Source organism: Rousettus aegyptiacus, unplaced genomic scaffold, assembly GCF_014176215.1.
Source record: "Rousettus aegyptiacus isolate mRouAeg1 unplaced genomic scaffold, mRouAeg1.p scaffold_m13_p_6, whole genome shotgun sequence".
Lineage (NCBI taxonomy): Eukaryota > Metazoa > Chordata > Mammalia > Chiroptera > Pteropodidae > Rousettus > Rousettus aegyptiacus.
Genome location: NW_023416309.1, coordinates 8439217 through 8463327, shown reverse-complemented (window position 1 = coordinate 8463327; position 24111 = coordinate 8439217). Strand labels below are relative to the sequence as shown.

General features: G+C 43.7%; 1 protein-coding gene across 1 annotated transcript; it reads right to left on the bottom strand.

The window, feature by feature from the left end:
• Nucleotides 1–405: 405 nt before the first annotated feature.
• On the bottom strand, nucleotides 406–16418 carry MAT1A (methionine adenosyltransferase 1A). Its single transcript, XM_016121638.2, has 9 exons — nucleotides 16115–16418; nucleotides 12719–12796; nucleotides 11702–11824; nucleotides 9698–9810; nucleotides 9109–9252; nucleotides 4858–5076; nucleotides 3567–3749; nucleotides 3122–3255; nucleotides 406–2452 (listed from the first exon to the last, which is right to left on the bottom strand). The coding sequence occupies exons 1-9, from the start codon at nucleotides 16206–16208 to the stop codon at nucleotides 2350–2352; spliced, it is 1191 nt and encodes a 396-aa protein (XP_015977124.1). The 5' UTR covers nucleotides 16209–16418; the 3' UTR covers nucleotides 406–2349.
• Nucleotides 16419–24111: the final 7693 nt, after the last annotated feature.

Here is a 24111-nt window from a genome sequence, read left to right as displayed (position 1 = left end):
AGAATGAATCATAGACGAAGATTTTAAGGGCAGCAACACATGGCAATCAAGAGAGCATACTCTGAAGACCAAAGAAAGAGTCACTTGGCAGCCAGGTCCCTTGGTCGCATTCCTAACCTTCTTTGGGCCTTTGGTTCTCCACATGTAACACGGGTTTCCCAAGAACGTCTGCCTGAGTGGAGGGTGGTGTGGAATGAATGTGCTAATACAGTGACAACACAGAATTGAGATGAAAAATCTCAATCCATGCTGGATGGGCCCCATGTGGACAGGAACAGACGCCCCCAGCATGGGGGACCACTGAGGGGAGGATACTCATTTTGCTGAAGGATGGGAGAATCAGGTGATATCAGTTGGTGGGGAGAGGTTTTAGAGGGTTTGCAGACAAAAACTAAGCACAGAGAATTGATCTTTGAGTCTTTATTCACTGTCCTAGCAGGAACTATTAACCAATAAAGGCTCTACATAAACGATGTTGATAGAAAAAAGATCTTGTTTTTCTAGGAGACAGGGAAAGTATAAAATCCTGAATTTTCACTTCAGATATAGCCCAAGTTAGAGGAACTCAGCCACCTGCAAAGCTGTGGCTCCTTCTCCTGAAAATAACCTAAGACTGCCTGGGTAACCAGAGAGACTTGAGCTTCTGTATCATACACAAGCTCTCGGATTTTATAATAATTTGGGCTTCTTTTTTTCTGCCCTAGAGCCACCTTTTCCCTGATGGAGAGAGAGGCCCTTGAGTCTTTGTGCCCAGAAGCAGGCTGTCTGCTCCCAGGTGAGGCCTTTTAGGCTGCCTGGCCTAGCCAGAACTAGCACTGTGTGCCCCGGAAAGAAACCCAGTCCCCAGAGCTTTCCTGGGCCCCATGGAGACCTCTACCTGAGCATGAGTCTAGGAAGCTAGGGAGATGGTCGAGATGCTGCTGGACAAGACCCAGACTGAGGGCAGGTGGGGTGGGTAGTGCCAACATGGATGTACAGCTTCTGAGACTCTGGTGCCCTGAGGATGCGTCGGGCCCCTCAGGAGTAGACCTGCCCCACCCCCACCTCCCAACTCCAGAAGCTTCCTGGTAAAGGCAGAAATTCTCATGATATCTCAGCGAATGCTTCTACCACTATGAGTCAAGCCCTGCCACTTGGGTCACCACTGAACATTAGATATTCAAGTCTTAGGACTGGCCTCTCTGGAAGGGATATCTGAAGGGCTTTCCCACTTATTCCAACAGCACTCAGACTGTTGTGGGTACAAAGAGGCCAAGGAGAGTAAAAAACATAGGGTTCCAGTCCCTTGTTAGCCATCTGTGCTAGGATAAGCTGCTTCTCCAGCTCCAGCAAGCCCAGATGGGAGTGGACCAGACTTGGACCACTTACCCCAGAGGTCTACACACCCCTGCCATGCATGTGCCTGAGTGGTCTGCTCCATAGAAAGAGCAGAAGAGTTTTCGTCTCTAATTTCGGGCACAGGACTAATTAACAGACTGCGATAGGCAAATGAAACAGTCCTTTGGTTCTGTATTGACTGCAGATTGTTGCCTAGGGCTCACCAGGAGCCGGTGGGTTGATTACCTAATTTGTAGAAACCTCAGGTCTTTGGGTCAGAGGCCACAGCCTCACTTCCATCTGCTCTGTCTTTGTTCAGACCTATTTCTGAAATGAAATTTGGGGGCTTCTGAGTCAAAGCTTAGGCCTTGACATGTGTGGTTATGGGACCTTGTGAATGTTACCTAGATAGTCTGTGCCTCAGTTTCCCCATTTTTAAATGAGGATAACAAAGGTGTTACCTCATTGTGTTGTAAGTGAACGAGAAATGACATTGGTGACTAGCTAAGTCCTTTGCTCATTGGAGATGCGTAGGCCACGTCAGCCCCTCTTCTTTTCCCTGCCTGAAGCCTGGACTGGGAGGCTCTTTGTGAAGGCCCAGGCTCAGGGCAATGGCTGAGATCTGTGAGACCTGGAGATCTGTGAGATATGCTGACCTCAGCACATGTCAGGGGAGGGGGAAGCTGGCCAGGGTCCAGGCTGTGGGTAAGGTGAGGGGATTCACTCCTGATAGGGGTGGTTTTTGCACTAAATTAACATCACCTTTGTCTGACAAAGAGTCAGGGGGACATCGTGACAGTCCTCACGAGGAGCTCACACTCTCAGCACCAGGAAGCCACCTGCCTCCTGCCATTCATGATGGTGACAGAACAGGGCTAAATCAGAGGATCCTGTCTTTGCCTGGGAGGGTGTAGTGGGGGAAAAGGCACTCTCTTGAGGGCAGTCAGCAACCCAGGGTCTGTGAGATCCGAGAGTTGGGATCCTGGCCACTTGGATGCCTCCATGGCAAGGCCAGGCCAGCCTCCACCAGCTCTAAAACACAAGCTTCTTGGGAACCTCCCATGGAAACTCATTTCTTCCAAAATGGCCATAGCACGCCGTCTTCTGGTAGATGGGTTTCTTCAAATCCAAATCCCTGCATGTCCAGCAGAAGAGGGAGTCACTTTTTAGTGGAAAAAGACCAGAGTTTCTGTCTCTAATTTCGGGCACAAGAGTGATTAACAGACTGTGATAGTCTTTATGTGGAGTGTCACCACTTGCAGAGCAATTTTTCACAAATTTCCTGTCTACGCCACACCATGTCTTATAAGACGACAGTCACTGGCCCTTGAGAAGCAGGTTCAGGGGTTCAGGGACAACCCGATCACACAGACGTACCAGGAACCAGGACTGCACCCTGGCCTTGCAGTGCCTTTCTCCTCTGTGTTCCACGACCTGGCCCAGACTAATGTCAGGCTGCCACGAGCCAGGAAGCAGGAATGGCATTAGAAAGGGGAAGAGATGGAACTAGACTTGCAGAATCAATTCTCAGCCACTTGGCTTTATAATTATTGCCCAAAGACCCCCAACCCCAGCCCCACCTGGACTTAGCAACTGCTGGGCCAGCAGGGATCTCACACGGCCCCTTCAGCCTGGAAACCAGACACACTGCGTCTGGGTGTGCACTGTGCTGGGCCAAGAGCTCGCAGACCCTCCTGCTTCTGAGAGGCTGAAAAATCTTTCTTGTTTCCCTTTCATTTGAGCTAAAGATCTGCATGTAGGAGGAGGAAGGGCCTACCTAACAGCAGTGGGGTGGCACTTTTACCTGACAATGATGCCAGGCCGAAGGTCAAAGTTCTTATTCACCACATTTAGCAGCTCTCGCTCTGTCTTCTGAGAGGTTCCGTAGGTGAAGATGGAAACAGACAGTGGCTCAGCCACACCAATGGAATAGGAAACCTTCCAGAAGAGACCAGGGTCAGGGACCAAAGCCTCTGTACAGGGGTTCACCCCTCACAGAAACCTTGACATTCCCAGGAAGGGCAACTGGAACCACACATCTCTTGCCCAGCGAGCTCCCCGCATATGCCTAGAAATCCTTGCCATTTTCATGGTGGGCAGTTTCTGGGCATGCTGCTCGCCCTGAAGATTTGTGTTCCCTCTCCCAGGTTTTCAGAGTACTGGCCACAGTGCCCAACACAACACACACAGAATCACATCCTTTGGCAAAGTGTCTGGCCTTCCCACCAGAGCTGTGGGGTCTGACCCACCTGCACAAGCACTCTCCGGCAGAGCCCTGCTTTCACCAGGGATTTGGCCACCCAGCGGGCAGCATAAGCTGCAGAGCGGTCCACCTTGGTGTAGTCCTTCCCAGAGAAGGCTCCTCCACCATGTGCCCCCCAGCCGCCATAGGTGTCCACGATTATCTTACGGCCAGTGACGCCCGCATCCCCCTGCAGAGGGAAAGGAAGAACACAGAGGGAGATGAGAACCAGAGGCCCCAAATGGCTGAGAGGAGAGGACAGCTGAAGCATTGTGATGGCTGCTTGACTACAGCTTGAAAAGGGTACCCTGAAACTGCCTGGAGGCATGTTTCATAGGCTCCTTGGCTAGGGGTCTGCCAGAAACTGGTTCTAGTTCAGTTGCTAACCAGTCAGATAGCCTGTCAGAGCATCAGCAAGTGCAAACGATGGGCCAGCTGGGGTTTTTATGAGTCAGTCATAGTAAAGACATCCAACTGCAGGAAGAAACTGCACTGTAATCAATACGCCCTGAGCTGTGGCCCTCGCTGGTGCCATCCAGTAAATGCCATGTTGCCCATTTCATCAAGTGTCTGCTCTGTGCAATACCAGTCAATGAGGGAGTTTTTAAAGGGGCAGGAGCTCTACGTTTGCTGAAAGTACATGCTATATACCTCTCCTTAGAGAACCACAGTTCACACCTTGTTTAGCCTTTGAGAGGTCCTGCAAGAATATACAATAAGCTTGACCTTTCCTTCATTTCATCCTGTGTTTCTGCATGACATTTGGTCATAGGACCTGTTATGGGGACTCCACTTTGTGGTAACACATCCATAGCTGAGGTCCTTTGGCAGTGGTCAGCAGCCTCTCAGAGGGGCTATGTCAATCTCCACTTCCTCACTCCTGCGGTTAAGGAGAAAGGAGGCAGCATGTGTCTGCATCTAACAAACTGCCTCACTGTGGTGCCCATGGGAGTTGAAGGTAACTTGTGGTAAAGACCTGGTAAGTGCCACCTGGTAAAGGTCAGTCATTTGCAATGGTGAAGCAGCAGCCGCATGGGCAAGTATGACATCAATTATGAGATGTCTGGAGTGGGAGGGCCAGGCAGCACCTGTGGGAGAATACTGGGGACATGTTCCCAATTCCTCAGGTACTGATGGAGATACAACAGACCCCACAGGGAGTGAGCTGACTTCACAGTTCGCCCAGGGCCAGACCTGGCTGAGTCACACAAAGCCACCTTGTATAGTCTTTGTTCTCAGGGAGGTGAGCAACCTCAATAACACACAGATCAGGGCCTCAGTCAGAGACCAGGGCGCACCTGGGGACCACCGATGACAAAGCGCCCACTGGGCTGCAGGTGGTAAATGGTGTCTTCATCCAGGTACTTGGCCGGTACCACGGCCTTGATCACCTGCTCCTTCAGGGCCTTACGCATATTCCCCAGGGATACGTCTTCGTTGTGTTGCACAGAGATGACAATAGTGTGGATGCGCACAGGGATGACTGCACCATTGTCCTGCATGTACTGAACCGTCACCTGTCGATCAGAGGGCATGAAGAGACATCATAAGGCCCTGCCCTGACTGAGGACATGTTGCTGCAGTTGCAGATACCCAGGAGGCAGGCAGGGGGAGCCAGGGGGCCTCCCATCCACAAAGGGCCTTCTGGAAAGTTAACTTGACACATTCTAGTATTTGAATATTTGCCCAATGGTATGGGATGACTGCGCATGATGCTTAAGCTGTTCCTTATCGTGGTTATTCCACTAAATTAACATCAGCCTGGACTGAGGGAGAGGCAGGGGAACATCATGACTATCCTCACAAAGAGGTCAGACCCACAGTTAGGCCACTTGGAAACTTGGGGTTTTATAGAGTTTCTTCTCTGTGACGCACTAGATTTCTCTCCAATCTCAGAGGGTTTTGGGTGCCAACAAATGTCCCCCGGCTAAAGCCCTCTCTTAACTCTCTATGGCCCAGGGCCAGGCTATTCTGGCTCCTGCCAAGGACACAAGGGTTTACCAGCCACATGCTATCTGTGTCAGCCCCTCAGTGGAGGAGCTCTGGAAGCATATAATATGAGCAGACTTCGTGGCTATAGAGACAGGTGAGAGGGACACAGGCCAGAATGGCTGAGATAGAGGGAGCTGCCAGCTCCAGATTGCCAGCTCTGGGGATATTGGTTAATGAAAAGCAGAGAGCACCATGAGGGATAAACCTGCCCTCTGTGCCCTTGCAGATCAGGTTACAGGGACAGATCTAAAATCACTCCCACCAGCGTGGGTTGGTTCTGTGCCCATTCTATGCATTGCCAATTAATAGTTAAGTCATCCCAGCAAGATAGGCATTATTATCTCCACTTTACAAATAAGAAAAACAAGGCTATAAGAAGTCACAACTTGTCTGAAGTCATAAGCTGGTCAGTGTAAAGCCAAAGATCTAGACCGTGCTCTGCTTGCTCCACAAGCTTGTGTCACTCCCATAGGAGCACAGACAGAATGCTTCTTCCCCCTGTCCTTAACTGACACTTGAGTAAGTGTAAGAATCTCATGACACAGCCTGCTCTGACTGTGACAAGGAGAGCAGCCTGGGCACCCTGGCTGTGAGAGGGAAGGAAATGGCGACGATGGCAGATGAGGCTGAGAAAAGAAACTAGCATTGGCTGAGCGTGCACTGCATGCTAGAAACCATGCCGAAAACTATGAGGAGCTGCTACTAGTCCTACTTTACGGACAAGAAAGCTGAGGTTCCAGAACATAAGTATTTTGGTCAAGATCACACAGCCAGTAAAACTCTGCTCTGATCTGGAGCTACATGGACTGGTAGCTAGCTGGGGCTCTGCCTAGCAGAAGGCTTTCACTCAAGACCCTCAGGGCTATGCTGGAGCCACAGGCCCCACTGCTACCTAAGGTAGTATGGACCCACAAGAGCAGTGCCTGGAGGGGTGAGGGGTGCTGGGGCCTGCAGAGGTACAGCTATGCCAGAGGGCCCTGGTAGGGACCCTTGCTGGCAGGTGTAGCACCACCCAAAGGGCCTCAATAGGACCACAGGGCAGCAAACAGTGCCTTCCTCTGGCTGTGCCTACAGCAAGATCTCTGCCTGCCCAAGGCCCCTAGATATCCATCAAACACTGGACTTACATCAGAACCTTTACTCTCTGTCTTGTCTGGTCCAAAAAGCAATAGGGTGGTTCAGGAGGAGGAGAAAGAGCCCTGCCCACATGATGCCTGATCCTAGCGAGATGGGCAGATACATACCAACATCTGTGGACTGTACACCCAGGGCCCCTGTAAGAGGGAGCTGGAGTTGGGCGTCCCTTAAGAGGAGAAGCCCTATGACTGCCACTGGACCAAATTTGACACATCAGGCCTCAGGAGAAGCCTGTGCATTCTAAGATGCTGCTCAGGCCCGTATCCACTGCCCTGCTGCTCTCCGACCTTCCGTTCTGCCCCAAGCCCCAAGTAGCGTCAATGCAGAACCACAGAACTGCGGCAGAGCAAAGGGCTCCAATCATTGCTCTTATCTATCTCATCGTGTCACCCTCTCCACTGCCGGCTGCCTCAGGACCGCCTGTGGCAGGCGAACTAGGCTGGCTCTGGTATTCAGAGCAGAATTTTAAAGAGAATTCAGTATATCCTTGCAGAAAAGGAAACCCTGAGAGAATCCCTTCACCCTGCCCCATCTGCACCCTCCCTCCCCACCTTTGCTGCCTTCTTGATTGGAAAACCTTCTATTACTAAGCAAAAAGGAAGCCTTTTCTAGTTTAGCTGGGCTGACAGGTAAAGGCTCCAGTCCTCATCTCACAGGAGGAAAAAGAAAGCTCAGTCACGCCATCACTTCTTCCCATCCCTGTTCTGGGCTTTCCTATTCTGTGTTCCTCTGCTCCACAGCACAGCCTCGGGTACAGGATGAGCAGGGCATGCCAACATCTGCGCACCCCCTTCTTCTGGGATCGTCATGATCTTTGCATTTGAGCTCTCATGCTCCGTGACCCTGAAGAACAGCTGAGGAATGCTGCTGATTCCACCCCACTGCTGTGATATGTTTGCCCTCATGGTGAGGTGGAATTCCTCTGGGCCAAAAATGTGCTTCTTTGCCCCAGAAACAGACAATATACACCCTTTGCTCTGTGTGGCCTTACAGTTGGGGTGAGGAGGGTGCATGTCTATGCAGCTGGAGTAGTGAACAAGTCACATCATGTACTATGATGAGCTATAAACTCACATGAGCCAAATTCCAAGTGCAGAGGCAAGAGAAGACCCTATGTGATGGTGCCCAGGGAAACAATGAGAAGGTGGGACTTCGCTGACCTCTGATAAACAGGCAGGAACCAGAGAAAGGGCCAAAGTAAGGTTCAGGGTGGGAGCACAGGGGCAAAGCACTAAGAAATATGGGGAACATGAGTGAAATAACATAGATTAAACAAAGATTGCTGGAGGGTAGGAAGAGAAAGGTAACACTGGAAAACCATAAAAGTCTCTGAATGCCAGAAGAACAAGTAAGGTTTCCTCCTTCCCCATAGGAAGTAGAAAGTTGTAGAAGATTCTGAGCAGATATTAGGAAATTAGAAGTGAAGCCCAAAGAATATTAACTGAAGTTTCTCGGCAGGGAAAATCCCTGGCTGGGACTGGCTCTGATCTTTGTGGGGAAAGGTGGAGCACAGGCAGAGTGGAGACAGAGGGCGCTGAGCAGGCCTGGGGGAAAGGTTGCACTCCATCACGTTCCTTTCCTCTGAGTAGGAGATGACAGTGAGGTAGCACACCATGGGCTCGTGGGCACATTCGTTTAAAGGACGAATGAAAAATGGGGCTGGTGATTCGGAGAGACCTGCAGGTGAAAGATTTGGGAACTGAGTGAGTAAAGGTGAAAATTGGATCCACGGGTGTGCGTAGAAGGGGAGGGAATATGGAAGAAGTGCCAAGAACCTTATGGAATGTGGAAGAGGAGCCAGGGATGGAAAGCTCGAGGAAAGAGGCCATGGGGTCATGGGAGGGGGGTGGTTAAATGGGGTGAGACACGGACAGTGAAGATGGACAGGAGGCCTCCAGCAGTACCGACATTTGCATCACTGCAGGGCCTTCAACTATAGACTTCATTGGGAATTTCAACACTGCAGCAGTGGTCAGAGCCCAAGGGGGCAGAGAGTCAGAAACAGCAAAGATAAAGTGTTTTTATGAGAAACAATGAAAAAGGGTCGCAGTGAGATGCAGATGGTCCTTGTTTATGTGGCGTTCAGGCCTCAAGACGTGGAGACCCGTAATGTGGCAAGGCAGTGACCAACAGTCTGAAACCAGTTAAGAAGTAAGTCTGTGGTAGGAATTGGGGAAATCACATTACCAGAGTCAACATAGGATAGGATGGCAAAAAACATTTAGAACTGTTCTTTCCCATTTCTGGTATTTTTGAAATTTTTTTCATAATAAAATGGAGGGAAATATTTTTCAAATAAATAGTTCTAATCAAAATCAACAATTCTTTGAGTGCACAGACTGAACATTTTGATCTTACTAGTAATAAGAATCAAAAGGATTTGGGAGAGCTCCCAGATAAAGGAAGGCAAAGGAAGATACCTGCGTCTTTGAGTCAGGTCTCAGCCAGGGGAGGACCCCAGAGCGTCTCAGGTCCGCCATCCGGGCATTGAGTTTGTGAGCGAGAACGATGGTGAGGGGCATGCACTCTTCTGTCTCATCGGTGGCATAGCCAAACATCAAACCCTGCAGCAGGGCAGAGAGCCAAGTGAGCAAGACTCGCTTTAGACACAGGACGACTTTCTTCAAATCTAAATCCTTGCTGTTACCCAACCTGTACTGAGTGTCTCGTGCAAGCAACATTTGTATGGGGCACTTGTCGGGGGAAAGGCATGGTCCCTGATGCTCAGCATTCTAGGAGGGAGAGATGAGCCCAAATTGGTGTCAGTGCCCACAGCCTTGCACAGCTGGCCATGCCCTCAAGCTGCTGTTCTGAAGCAGGAGTGTGCAGCTCCCTCTAAGCATGTACCTCCTGGCACTCCTCTAGGATGAGGGGTCACCCCACAGCATGATTAATCCATTATTCAGGAACCTTCCCAGCTAGCTCTTCAACACATGTCAGAGCAGGGGCTGAGAAAGGCTACACTACACTGAAGTCCTGACCCAGCACCCATGCTCGGTGTTTAGTTACCTGATCTCCAGCACAGATATCCATTTCGTTTTTGTCTAGATGGACACACTGGGCAATATCTGGGGACTGCTGCTCCAAAGCCACAAGTACATTGCAGGTCTTAAAGTCAAAACCTAGGCAGAAGGGAAAGCAGGGCTGGGTGGGAACACACATCATACAGAGGGTGGCTTCGAGCTTCCCGTTGGACTGTTCCGTTCCTGACATGGCATGCATCGTCAGGGTGGGTGGTCTCTAACTAGTTTGGATCCGTCTGGGCCCACAGCTGAGGCCCAGGATAGGGAAGGCCATGAATCCTTACCATCACGTGGAACTCCTTAGTCAAAGAAAATTTTCTACTGTGTATTTTACTATATTAAATTATACCTTGATTAGAATTAGGTATCATACACAGAATTGCAGTATAAAATTCAGATAGTAGCTACAGTTGCTCTGGCTGAAGGACAGGCAGGTGACTCTTGGCATCTCCAAGAGGTGCCTCCAATGACCCAGGTTGAAAACCCATGACCCTTTCAACATTGCCATTCAGAAGTCCAGGTGCATGCCTAATCCAACTACAGATGGTCCCTGACTTAGGATGGTTCGATTTTACAACAGGCCAAGTGATACTCATTCAGTAGAAACCATACTTCAAATTTTGAATTTTGATCTTTTCCCAGGCTATTGATATTCAGTACGATACTCTCTTGTGCTACTGGGCTGCAGCAGTGAGCCTCAGCTCCCAGTCAGCTCCCAGCTCAGGAGGGCAAACAACCAACACTCTACACAGTGTGTCACTGCGTTGGAGATTTTGCCCAACTGCAGGATAATGTAAGTGTTCCGAGTACGTTTAAAGTAGCTAGGCTAAGCTATGATGTTCGTAGTTTAGATGTATTAAACACATTTTTAAGTTATGATATCTTCAACTTTTGATGGGTTATTAGGATGTAACTCCATTATTAAGTCAAGGAGCATGTGCATTAAATGTACTGAACCAATACACTGTTGCTCTGGGAAAACATATTTCCTCTATGAATGCTCCCATGTGAGAATTGGTCTGTATTTACTGGCTCTCTTCCCAGTGATTCTTGACATACCCCTCAACACATTCATGTGTTCGAGTGAGTCCGCAGGGTGAGTCAGAAGGTGGCTGCACCAAGTGTATGTCTGTGCCTCACGCAGTGAGTGGCTCTCCCACTTATAAAAGTTTGATGCATTGTTCCAGCCTGCCCTGACCCACAAAGATGCCACAAGTCACCCTGAACAACCAGTAATTGAAACATCAGTGTGCACCAACCCTTAACACCTGGCCCTTACCCCTGTTCTCTGATGTCCCTCCAGGCAGGTCCCCTTCCTAGCCTGCCCACTCTTACAGGGCCCTTAGTTTTGTCCAGCTCTCACCCCTACCTGATCACAATGCTCTTTTTCAGTTTCTTCCAGGGCCTGTGCCCCTTCCCTAGGTTTTAGGCTCCCACGCTGCCTGCCATGGCAGTCAACCTGGGTCAGCCTGCCTCCTTCACCTGCCATCACCGCCAGTTCTGGATTGAGTCATCTTTTTATCTACAGTGGGAGGCAGCACAGTTTAGCAGGAAGCATATGAGTCCCAAATGGAGTAGTCACTTACTGATTGTGTCACCTTATATGAATTATTTATATCTCTAAGCCTCAATTTTCTCATCTCTATAAGCAGTATAGCAGAGTTCCTCAAACAATCAAGAAAAATGACATATACAAAGAGACCAGCACCAGTGCCCAGCAGAGCACATGTTCCTAACAGAGGGCAGCTCCTTTTATTTGGAACTTTTTTCTCTTCCAAAGCTCCAAGACCTTAAGACCAGAGTCAACACGGATTTAACATGGCTGGTGTAATGGGGCAACGTCACCATGTTGCCAGAGACTCCTGGTCTCTGTTTCCTCCTCTCATTCCACTTGTACTTCCAGAAGACCAAGAACTTCAAATGTGGCTCAGCATCGGGAGCTCTCCCAACAGAGACCAACATGCATTTCAGACTGGGGCGCTGTCCTCACCTTTGGCAGAGTCATCATAGCCAATGTTCTTGATGGTGTCTCTCACCACCTGCTGGTAGTCCACCATGGCCATGGAGGTGATCTCCCCGCACAGCAGCACCATGCCCGTCTTACACACTGTCTCTAGAATGGAAGGAGAAAATGTAGTGGCCATGTGCCAGCACAGGAAAGCTCTATGGGTAGATCTTTCTCAGTGCTAATAAATGGATTCCAGACAGAAAATGTAAATGCTAATAAAAAGAGCAAGTTCCAGCATAGTTGCTGACCATCTTCAAATGCTGCCTGCAGAACTACGTCACACCTGAGTTTTCATACCAAGCACTTTCTATGTGTGATCTTGAACAACTTATTTAGCCTCTCTATATCTATTTCCTCAACTGTTAGATAAAGGTAATAATAAGACTGCTGTGTGGATTAAAATGAAATAATGGTTGTATGTAGTTATCATAAAGAATACAGTCAACATATGAGAGGCTCTCCAACCCCCTTATTGCTAAAACTCCACTGAACAAAGAATCAAGGCAGCCCAACCTTCCCTCCGGCTATTCACAAAGATATCAGGGTAACTAGACTAATTGGGGGATCACTTGATGTATTATATAAATGTCTAATTACTATGCTATACACTTGAAACTAATATAAAATAATATCAACGACTTTAATTGAAAAATAAAAATTAAATGAAAAGATATCAAGGTGAAGTCTACCCTTAGCAGGGCACAGATCCCATACTCCTCAATACAGGGGCTAGGGTGACAGTAGAGAGGGAAAGATCGGTCTGTGCAGTGGATAGGACAGGAACCAACAGTGAAGAGAGTAGGGTTCTGGCCTCCATGCTGGGAACCCCTGCTCCATGATCTTGGTCAAGGCCCTAATTCAGCTGCACTCATGATCCCCTGAGTGAGAGGGCTAGACCTAACCACCTCTAGGGCCTTTCTAACCCTCTGTTGTGCTGAGGGCTTCAATATAGGTAAGCCCACTGAGGTCTCCTGCAGGAAAGGCTCAAGCATTTCTTACCGCAGGCCACCTTGGCATTAGGATCCTGCTTGAGATGAGCATCCAACACTGCGTCACTGACCTGATCGCAGATCTTATCTGGGCAAGAATGAATATAGGTAAGAATCACAGAAATATTAGGTGTAACAAACTGAAATGTTAAAATAATTAATTTGTCAGTTTACATATCAAGTCTACCAAAGACACCTTTTTAAATATAAGAAATTATAAAAATTTTGAAATATTTATTTCTTCCTGCATCTGTCAAATTTTCAATGATGTATAAAGTCATAGAGTTCCCTTAAAAAAGAAATATTCCAAAACCAGTTGTAAGAGTATAAAGAAATAACCTCCCTCCCTCTACCCTCTTCCTCTTTCCCTCTCCTTCTCCCTCTTTTTCCCCTAACACCTGAAAAGTTTCTCATTCCTCAGCATATTCCCTTTAATCCTAACATCTAGAAAAGCCCTGGATATAGAAATTAAAATAGCTAGTAACATAAGATTAGGTGCCAAGATGTAAAATCAGAAGGGATAAAAAGATGCATTATGTGGTAGGTTCTACAAGATGCAATGCACAGTGTATAAAACGCCATGCCCACTTCCATGACTCCACCCATAAAGACTCTATGAGAGAACCTCAAAGCATCATTGTTGTTTTGCAGAACATTTCCATAAGCAGCTCTCAGACAATCTCTACAGTCATTCAGCCTTCTGAAGGCTAGATGTTTTAATATCTGGGTTTGACCTCCTTGGTCAAGGTGGGATTGACAAGAGTTCAATATGAACTGGCCTTTGACTTTATACTATAATTGCTTTAAAGACTCTACATGGTTGAGCATGTGGACCACTAAATGGCACTGTGGAAAAATCCACTTTTGGTTTGGGTTATATGAACTGTCAATGCTCACAAATTCAGAAATAAAAGTGACATCTATTTATATATATTACACCACATTTAGTGTCCAAATGCCCATAAAGTCTGCTTTTAATAGATTCAAAAGGTTTTTTCCCCCAGTTTATTGAGATATTATTGGTATACAAAAAAAAAATCTGTGCATAATTAATGTATACAGTTTGGCGAGTTTGGACATATGTATATACTCGTGTTACTATCATCACAACCAAGGTAATAAATATATCCATCACCTCTAAAAGTTTTCTTGTGTCCCCCTTATTTTTTTTTAAGTTTTTAAATTAAGAATCCAGATCCAGAATCAAGCAGTTCTGCTCTCAAAAGTGTATATTAAGTTCTATCATTAAAAATGTTAATCGGTCATTAAAAGTGAATTCCTCAATTTTTCCTTCAGAAACTGTTAAAATGTATATTTGAGTTTTCCTATATATCCTCCTGCCAGTGGCAGATTAGCTGTAAATCTAAGTTTGTTTGAATTTATGGCCTCTGCACATCCCTACAGTGAAGGTCCGCTGCTGCTCAAATATCCACTTTAGGCTTAGCCATCAGGACTCTGACCATGGATGACTCTGCTTATCTAAAGGATGCAAGTCACATGTTCTCAATGCACATAAGGAAATGAGATAAGAGATATTAGGGATAAAACTGGAATTGAGCAAGAATATTAAGATACTCGACTTACTCAGGTAACATCTAAAGAACTGTTTCTTTAGGCTTTTGAAATATCTACTGCTATCACTCAGTAGCCTTAAGATAGCCAATAGTTGGTTTTCTTGAAAGTTGGAAAAGTGATATTAATTTTATCTTTCTGGCAAAGAGGAATTCAGCACTGGAATGACAAGGAGAAAGCCACCAAGCCTTATTGGAAACCGACTTACTTGGATAGTTCATTTATGGTGGCAAGTGAAAGTAGAATCAGACAAACTGAAAGTCTGTCATTAAGTAGACAACCATCCATCTGGTTGGATGGAATTTCTATTCCCTGTCCACTAAACACCTTGCTGTATGTATGATGGAACCACTAGCTGCTGTATGCTAGAGTACCCACTTCCTCCAGGTGGAGCAAATCTTAACCTGTGTATAGCATTCATAAGTCATCGAGCTGTCCAGAATGTGCCAGACATAGCAAAGAATCTGAGATTATGAGTACAGTAAACCTGGAAACTTTATAAAGTTATACACAGTGAAAGGGGCTATTTAGATTGAACTGAGTTAAGTCACATACAAAACCCAGGTTAAGCCAAGGTCTCTCCACAGCAGCACTACTGACATTTGGGGCTAGAAAATTATTTTTTTTGCAGAGGGTTGATCTTGTGTATTCAGGATGTTTAGAAGCATGCCTTGCCTTTATCCATTAAATGCCAGTATCATCCCTCCACCTCAGCCATAGCTGTGACAACAAAAATGTTTCTAGACATTATAAAATGTCCTTGGGGGAAATCACCTCCAGCTGAGAACCAGTGGTTAAAACATATGGAAGGAGTAGTGCTTGGAGATGGCTGAAGCTGAGTTACAAGGTATGAAAGTTAAATCTCTTTGAGAAAGAAAGAAGGATGAGAAGATGGAAAAAAGGTAGAGTTGGTGATAAGTTACCCAAAGCTTCAAACACTCAAATTAATTTTGAAAAAGTGCTTAAATACATAAATCAGTGTATCTAGCCCCCAGAGTTTTCCTAAAACAGTAGATTTCAAAGGGTGGCCTCCACATCTGCAGCAGCAACATCTCCTGGGAACTTAGTAAAAATGCAAATTCTTGAGCTTCGCTCAAGACCTACTAAATCAGAAAGTCTTGGGGTAGGGCTCAGAATTGTGTTTTACCCCAAAGTTTGAGAACCACTGTCCTAGAACTTGAGGTTCTGATCATGGCCTTCATTGTCACCACGGAAGCCTGTCTCGTTTCCCCACATTAGTTCACCTACTTTTCGGGGACCATAAAAGTGCTTGAATTTTTTTCCTCTTCAGGAAGCCACGTGTACTTCTTTTAACATATCTGAAACTTCCAGACCTAGGGATTTATCTCAGTACCTATTAGAATGTGCTGCCATTCATTTGTAAACTACATAAGCTTTACATGCAAAACTTAGTGACCCACAGTCTTGAGGGAATATTCTCCGTTGACTTAAGTTGTTCATTGATAATAAATTAAAGCTTTACTCAAATATATATATATATATATGTATGTATATATGTATATATATATAATATTAATATTTAACATACCTTCTATATGTGTGACATCTTTAGGGAACCAGCTGTGTGTTCTCTGTTGCAGCCCCACCATGCTGAGATGCCAATGGTGGCAGCGGCATGGACCCTCGGTTTCATTAACTTACAACTTATCATTTATATAATGAGTGGCTGTTTTACAAAACTACAAATAAACTAAAAAAAATACTTCATATTGTTCCTCCAGAGATCCCTTATAGTGACTAAATGTTTTTAAGATCTTTAGTAAAAGCGACTCCCTAAGTACAGGTCACCATCAGTCCAGGACAACCTACTTACCTGGGTGTCCCTCTCCTACAGATTCCGATGTGAACATAAAGTTTCCTTCTTCACTTAGAGAATGGTCACACAAGCCATCCACTGGTCCATTCATCTTTTCACACTTCTCCACTCAGATTCTTCAAGGCGACAATTTTAATTCCGACTTTGCCTGAGTTTTATTATTTTTTTTCTTCAGACACAACGGACTTGTTTTTTGGCAGAATCACAGAGGTCACTTCTGCCCAACTTCTTGTGAGCATTCAAGAGTCAGGTGAGGATGGGTTAGAAGGGAAGGACTGAATATGGATGTGTCACTCCCTCCGACTAGTCAGAGCTTGCTCCTGCGTGACTCCTATATATGGAAAAGTGAAAGTGTCCGCATAATCATGTGAGAAAGGGAGGAGTCAATTTTCTGGGAGGGAAGGTCTTCTTACCTTGAGGAATTTTAGTCCTTAGCTCTGATTTCCCAATCCCTAAGCACTTGGTCAATGTATGGGAAAGAAGGCTGCATGGATTCTGCAGAACTGAAGCTCCTTTGGGACTCTGCTTCAGCTCTGTGGCTGATCTTCGAGGTTAATATCCCACATTGGAGGGTGGGGGGCCGTGGTTACTGAGGAATACAGGCAGCAAGAAACTCTTTTCCAGAGATATGGTTTAGGCTGAGATTACAACACAGGGTGGCCTTTGACATTGGGTGCACACCCCTGCCACATACCTTGTCTGGATTGAGCTCTTCTCCTTCTTCTACCTTCTCAGAGCAAGAGCATGTACCTGTATTCTGAGTCAGCTTAGATGTTACACAACAGATTCATTTTAGAGGAAAATCTTTTGAGTTCATATTACTCTACTAATAAAAATCTCCTAAACTTTCAACCTCTCTAAGATGCTGGCAGTCACGTTAAGAAGCAAGATATTTTAAAAAGTGTCTACACAGATTATAGAGAACAATATTTTTTAGAAAATATTGACTCTTGAGAGACAGATTCATTACAGGGAAATTGTTCTGACATTTTCTCAAAGCTTCCAGATGATAAATTAACATCTACATGTTCAGTTTCATATACTTAATAAACATCCTGCTCACATAACTCCTGCATTATTTTTGCTTTGACCAAAAAAAAGTAGACAGGATTGTACCTTTAACCAATTCATGCGCTAAATGACAGCATCTATCACTTCATTCTCTCCTACTCTCAGATCTAGCTGTATCCTCAGGCCCAAGGAACAATAGGGAATCGAGATCACAGAGAATGAGAATGGGTGGGGGAAACCAGTGCCCACTAGAAAGCAATAAAAATTAATCAACCAAAACCTGGTTTATCAAATATTGGACTGTGGGAAGCAAAAGTTAGGATGTAATAGTCTCGACTACCAATTCTGGTGACCAAATCCCCTCTATAATATGAGCATTTAAAAAAAAATTTTTTCTGGGACTCTAAATCTTGAGTTTTGCCATATCAATTAATAGTAGCAACACTATCCATCCAAGCATTTAAAACTGTATTGAGGAGACCTCTTCTGGGATAAAGCTAGATATTTTATGTACACGTATTTCATTAGTGACATTTAACAATGAGTAAGCAAGAATGCTCAGGCACAGACTGCTGAAAGTTTAGAGAGGGAACGGCCTGGGAAGGGATAGAAAAGTGAGAAGTCAAATGGACTTTAGACGATATAGCCTAGTCTTTGTCAGGACACAGGAATCCTATTTGCACTTAAAATATTTCAACATCATTGCCCCTTTGTATGTTTCTTCTGGGTACATTGGTTCTAAATCTGGAGGCAATATGAGCTAATGTTTAATCTGAACTGTAGACCTAGGTTACCCTAGCAGCTGAACTGAGGCCATTATGTTCCAAATTTGCTTTAAGAACAAGATGAAGTTTAACTATCAAGTACTCAACAAGGTTCCAAGAGCTAGCAAGAAGTCAGAAAACAAAGCAGCCTAATAGCTCTCTGAATTCCAAAATGAATAAGAGCATCATGGGATGAAGAGGCACTTGGCGGAGTGGGGTGGGAAGATGTCCTGTACAAAGAGGTGGCACTTTCAGAAACATATGTAAAAGGCTTTTGCAGTCTGGACACAAATTGAGAGTGAGAGAAGGATCTGGAAGACATATGAGTCTCATATGATATCCCTACTAAATGAATCATAGGCCACCTTATATTTCTACAAGAAGCATACCAAGCATGGTGGCTGGGAGTGCGGGCTTCAGGCTGGATTCTTAGTTTTATCTCTGACCTACTATGAACCCTGGGCAGTCTTGATAATCTCTCTGGGCTGCTGTTTCCTCGTCTGTAAATCAATAAAACCATTACCTACCTCATACTGTTGTTTTGAAAACTAAATGAGATCATTTAGTTGTGTGATTAATGAGCATAGTCATAGCGCACGGAGTTTAATAAATATTACCTATTATTATTATTATTATTATTATTAACCATCTTCTATGTACATATATATGATTCTTTTCTGAACAAAAATAGATCATCATATGTAGGTATACCTCAGAGATGCTGAGGACTTGGTTGCAGATTACCACAATAAAGTGAGTATCACAATAAAATGAGTTGTGATCTTTTTGCTGGTGGAGGGTCTTGCTTTCAATTTGTAAGACGCAACACACTGTGAAGCACAATTTAGCAAAGTGCAAAAAAACGGTATACCTGTATATGTTATTTTGCAACTTGCTCTTTTTTTCACAATATACTATGGTCTCCTTTTCACACCTCTACGTACAGATAGACCTCATTTTTTAGCACTTGAACAATATCCCAAAATAGGATGTACCATAAATTGTTGAACCACTCATTCCCTGATGGCTATTTTCAACTTCTCTGTTTAATATCACTACAGTGCTACAGTAAAGATTGTCATTGGCATGCTTTTGTAAAAAGATAAAATGCAAGGCCTTGACAATGCTGAACTAGCCAAAAGATTTCTCTTTTGTAATAAAGTTTTAACAGTTAGGTAAAAGAAATAGCACTTCAACCAAGAGTTAAAGTACTTCAATCATAGCTTCAATCTGTCCTCTTGAGAAAGAATTGGCAGATCTTAGCAAAGACGTACTTAGAGAATTGAACCCACAAGGACTTTGTAGCCCTAATTTGCCATTACAAACTCAAATTAAAGCCTCCCTTATGCGCAGACTGTTCTCCCTTATTAATAAGTTGTCCCAATGCCATCCCCCAGCCCCATGGATTACCTAAATCTAATTTGATGTGTCAAAAGCCCACAATTGATCTCACTTCCTTGACTCTGAGTTGTTGCTGACAAGTCTCTGCAGAAACTTGGCTTTGGAAAAAAAATCTCACTTTCAGTCAATTTTACCCCTGATGAATCTCTACATGTAAAATACCAGATGGAAGACTAGATTTTCAACAAACGGTATATGTAAACCACATTAAGCAATTTCATGAAGAAGCTCTGAGGGCACCTAATCCCAGGTAACACTATGACGCAGTGCGACTAATGGAAAGCCCCTGGCTGGATGGTGCCTTTCGCTGGCACCTGCACTGCCATGCCTTATGGCTATGCCACAACAAGAAGACAGGGCAGTTCTGATGACCTGAAACTCTGGATGCAGAAGTGGAACATGCATCTACCTCTTAAATGCTGTTTAGCTGCAAACATTTCTAAACATCAGGGAGAAGCTCCCTTAACTTCTTTTTTTTTTTTTTTTAAGCCTACAGCACCTGGTCTTCCTAGGTGGTCTCCCATCCCATACTAACCCTGCTTAGTTCCCGAGGTCAGACGGGATCCGGTGTGTTCAGGGTGGCATGACCGTAGATCCAAGATTCCTTAACTTAAATGGCATAACAACCACATGAAATATTTTCAAGATTTACTTCTTTTTAAAAAATTTATTTATTTAAATTAGTTTCAAGTATATAGTACATTGGTTAGACATCTATATAGTTCATAAAATGATCCCTCTAATTGCTTCCTCCCTCCGCTGGCCCTCCACCTAGCCAACGTACTAATGCTAACTGCATTCCCTCTGCTGTGCTCCCCATCCCCATGACCAACTATCAACTACTGATTTGTACTTATTTAACCTTTCATCCCATTCTCCCAGCTCCCCAACCTCCCTTCCCTCTGTTTGTCACCAAGATGTCCACTGTATTTGTGAGTCTGTGTTTGATTAGTTTGTTCTTTTTGTTCCTCGGATTCCACATATGAGTGAAATCATATGGTGTTTATCTTTCTCCGTCTGACTTATTTCACTCAGCATAACAACCTTTAGGTCCATCTATGTCATTGCAAATGGTAGGATTTCATTTTTTTAATGGTCGAGTAATATTCTATTGTATATATGAACCATAATTTCTTTATCCAATCATCCGTTGATAGGCATTCAGGTTGTTTCCATATCGTGGCGATTATAAATTGTGCTCCTATGAATATTGGTATTTTTAATGTATTGATGAATCCTGTTTGCTAATATTTTATTGAGGATCTTTGCATCAATGTTCATAAGAGATATTGGCCTATAGTTTTTTCTTTTTATGTAATGTCTTTATTTGGTTTTGGAATCAAGTTAATGGTAGCCTCATAAAAGGAGTTAGGGAGCCTTCCTTTTTCTTGAATTTTTTGGAATAATATGAGAAGAATGGTGATAATTCTTCTTTAAATGTTTACTAAAACTCGCTTATGAAGCCATCTGGTCCAGGACTTTTGTTTTTTTGGAAGGTTTTTGATTACTGATTCTATTTCATTGGTGGTAATCGGTTAGTTCAGATTTTCTATTTCTTCTCGACTCAGTCTTGGGAGATTGTATGTTTCTAGGAATGTGTCCATTTCTTTCAGATTGTCCCGTTTGTTGGCATATAATTGCTCATAGTATTTTCCATTGTATTTCTGTGGAGTCATGGTTATTTCTCCTCTTTCATTTCTGATTTTATTTATTTGAGTCCTCTCTCTTTTTTCCTTGATGAGTCTGGCTAAGAGTCTGTCGATTTTGTTTATCCTTTCAAGGAAGCAGCTCTTGGTTTCATTAATCTTTTGTATTGTTTTTCCAGACTCATTTATTTCCATTCTTATCTTTATTATTTCCTACCTACCTTCTATTCACTTTGGGCTTTGTCTGTTGTTATTTTTCTAATTCTTTTAATTGTAAGGTTGGATTGTTTATTTGAGCTTTTTCTTGTTTCTTGATGTAGGCCTGTATTGCTATGAATTTCCCTCTTAGGACTGCTTTCACTGTTTCCCATAAATTTTGAGTCATTGTGTTTTCATTTTCATTTGTCTCTAGGTATCTTTTGATTACTTCCTTTGATCTCGTTAATAACACATTCATTGTTTAGTAGCATGTTATTTAGCTTCCATGTGTTTGTGCATTTTCCAGTTTTTTCTTGTAGTTGATATCTAGTTTCATACTATTGTGATCAGAGAAGATGATTTTAACCTTCTTAAATTTATTGAGACTTGATTTGTGCCCTAACATGTGGTCTATCCTTGAAAATGTTCCATGTATACTTAAGAAGAATGTATATTTTGCTGCTTTGGGGTGAAATGCTCTGAAAATAGCTATTAAATCCATCTATTCTAGTGTGTCTCCTAGGCCCATTGTTTCCTTGTTGATTCTTTGCCTGGAAGATCTGTCCATTGGTGTCAATTGAGTGTTAAAGTCTCCTACTATGCATGTATTATTATTGATTTCTCTTTTATGTCAGTCAACAATTTCTTTATGTATGTAGGTGCTCCTATGTTGTGTGAGTGTATGTTTACTAGGGTTATGTCCTCTTGGTTTATCAATCCCTTTATCATTATGTAATGCCCTTTTTTGGTCTCTTATTATAGCCTTTGTTTTAAAGTGTATTTTATCTGATATAAGTATTGCTACCCTGGCTTTTTTGTTTTCATTTCCATTTGCATGAAATATCTTTTTCCATCCTTTTACTTTCAGTCTGTGAATGTTGTTTGATCTGAAGTGGATGTCTTGTAGACAGCATATGCATGGGTCTTGTTTTCTTATTCATTCAGTTACCCTATGTCTTTTTATTGGAGAATTTAATCCATTTACATTTAAAGTGATTGCTGATAGGTACATTGTTACTGTCATTTTATTATTCATATATGTTATTTCTATTTTCTTTTTTACTCCTTCTTCTTCTTTTTTTTTTTTTACAGAAGACCCTTTAACATTTCTTGTAATGCTGACTTGTTGAGTATGAATTCCTTAAGATTTTTCCTGTCTAGGAAGTTCTTTATCTCACCTTCCATTTTAATCAAAAGCCTTGCTAGGTAGAGTATTCATATTTGTAGATTTTTGTTTTTCATAACTTTGAGTATTTCTTGCTATTCTCTTCTGGCCTGCAAAGTTTCCATTGAAAAGTTAGCAGACATTATTAGGGGAGTACCCTTATAAGTAACTAGCTTCCTTTCTCTTGCTGCTTTTAAGATTCTCTCTTTGTCTTTGACCTTTGGCATTTTAATTATGATATGTCTTGGTGTAGGTCTGTTTGAATTCCTCTTGTTTGGGACTCTTTGTGCTTCCTGAACTTGTATGTCTAATTCATTTGCCAGGTTAAGAAAGTTTTCTGTTATTATTTCTTCTCAATCCCTTGCTCTCTCTTCCTCTTCAGGTACTCCTATGATCCAGATATTTTTACACTTCATGTTGTCCCAGAGGTCTCTTAAACTATCCTTGTTTTTAAAATTCTTTTTTCTTTTTGTTATTCTGATTGGGTGTATTCTGCCACTTTTTCTTTCAATTCTCTGACTTGATCTTCTGCTTCGTCCAATCTATTGTAGAATCCTTCTAGTGTATTCTTCATTCCAGTTATTGTATGCTTCATTTCTGTCTGTTTTTGTTATGGTTTTTATGTCCTTTTAATGCTATTGAGGTTCTCTTTATGCTCATCTATTCTCACCATAAGTTCGTTGAGTACCCTTATAACCATTATTTTGAACTCTGTCTCTGATAGGTTGCTTGCCTCCATTTCATTTAGCTTATTTTCTGGAGTTTTCTCCTGTTGTTTCATTTGTGGCATGTTTCTTTGTTTTCTCATTTTATTAGCCTCTCTTTGTTCATTTCTATGTGTCAAGAATATTTGTTTGTCTCTCAGCCTTGGCCAGATGGCTTAATGTGGAAGGTGTCCTGTGTGGCCCAATAGTGCACTCTCCCTGATCCCTTATGCCGGGGGCTCTGAACATGATCTTTGTGTTGGTTGTGTGTGATCTTATGTTGTTGCCAAGCCTTTATTGTTGTTAGTAGCTCAGTGGATGGGATTAATGCGCAGGCTGACTAATTGTGGGAATTCACTGCACCCACAAGGTAGGAGGTATTGTGTGGGGGCTGATCTCACTGAGTGGAATTTGCGCTAGTAGGTTTGTGTACTTGTTGCAACCACCCTTTGTGTGTATCACTAATGGGTCTAGTCAGGAGTTACTCTGTTGTGGTCTGGTACCAGCTTCCAGATGCATTGGTTTTGTGGCCCCTTGGGAAAGGCTCCCCAATAAACCAAGGTCAGCCACTACTTTTGATTGCTCAGGGCTACCTGGTGAGAACAACAAAGCAATCCTCAGATGGTTGTTGCCTATGCTGGATCAGCTTCGATGTGGCTCCTTTATATTATCAGATGTAGGTGTTATGATCAGCTGGACTTCAGGTGATTCTCCATGCTGACTATTTTACAATTTGGTTGTAATTTCAATACAGACCTGGGAGAAGATGAATTCTGCTTTTACCTAGTCCACCATCTTCCCTGCCCTCCTCCGAACATACTCTCAAAGATTTACTTCAATGCCCTCATTAATTTAAGCAAAACCCTCCCATGTCTTCCTGGAACATAAATTTGTGAAGGAAATATAAAATCAATTCAGAATGTACATTTAAAAATGTTTAGTTAATTTCAGCAATATGTAATCTTCATTTAGTGAAAAGTCCAAATAAACACCCTATATGCAACAGCTTTTCTGAAAAGGAAGAAAGAAAGGTGGAAAGGCTTCATGGAAAAGAAGAACCTGAGATGGACCCAAAAGAAGTACAGGATCTTAAAGGCAGCAGGAA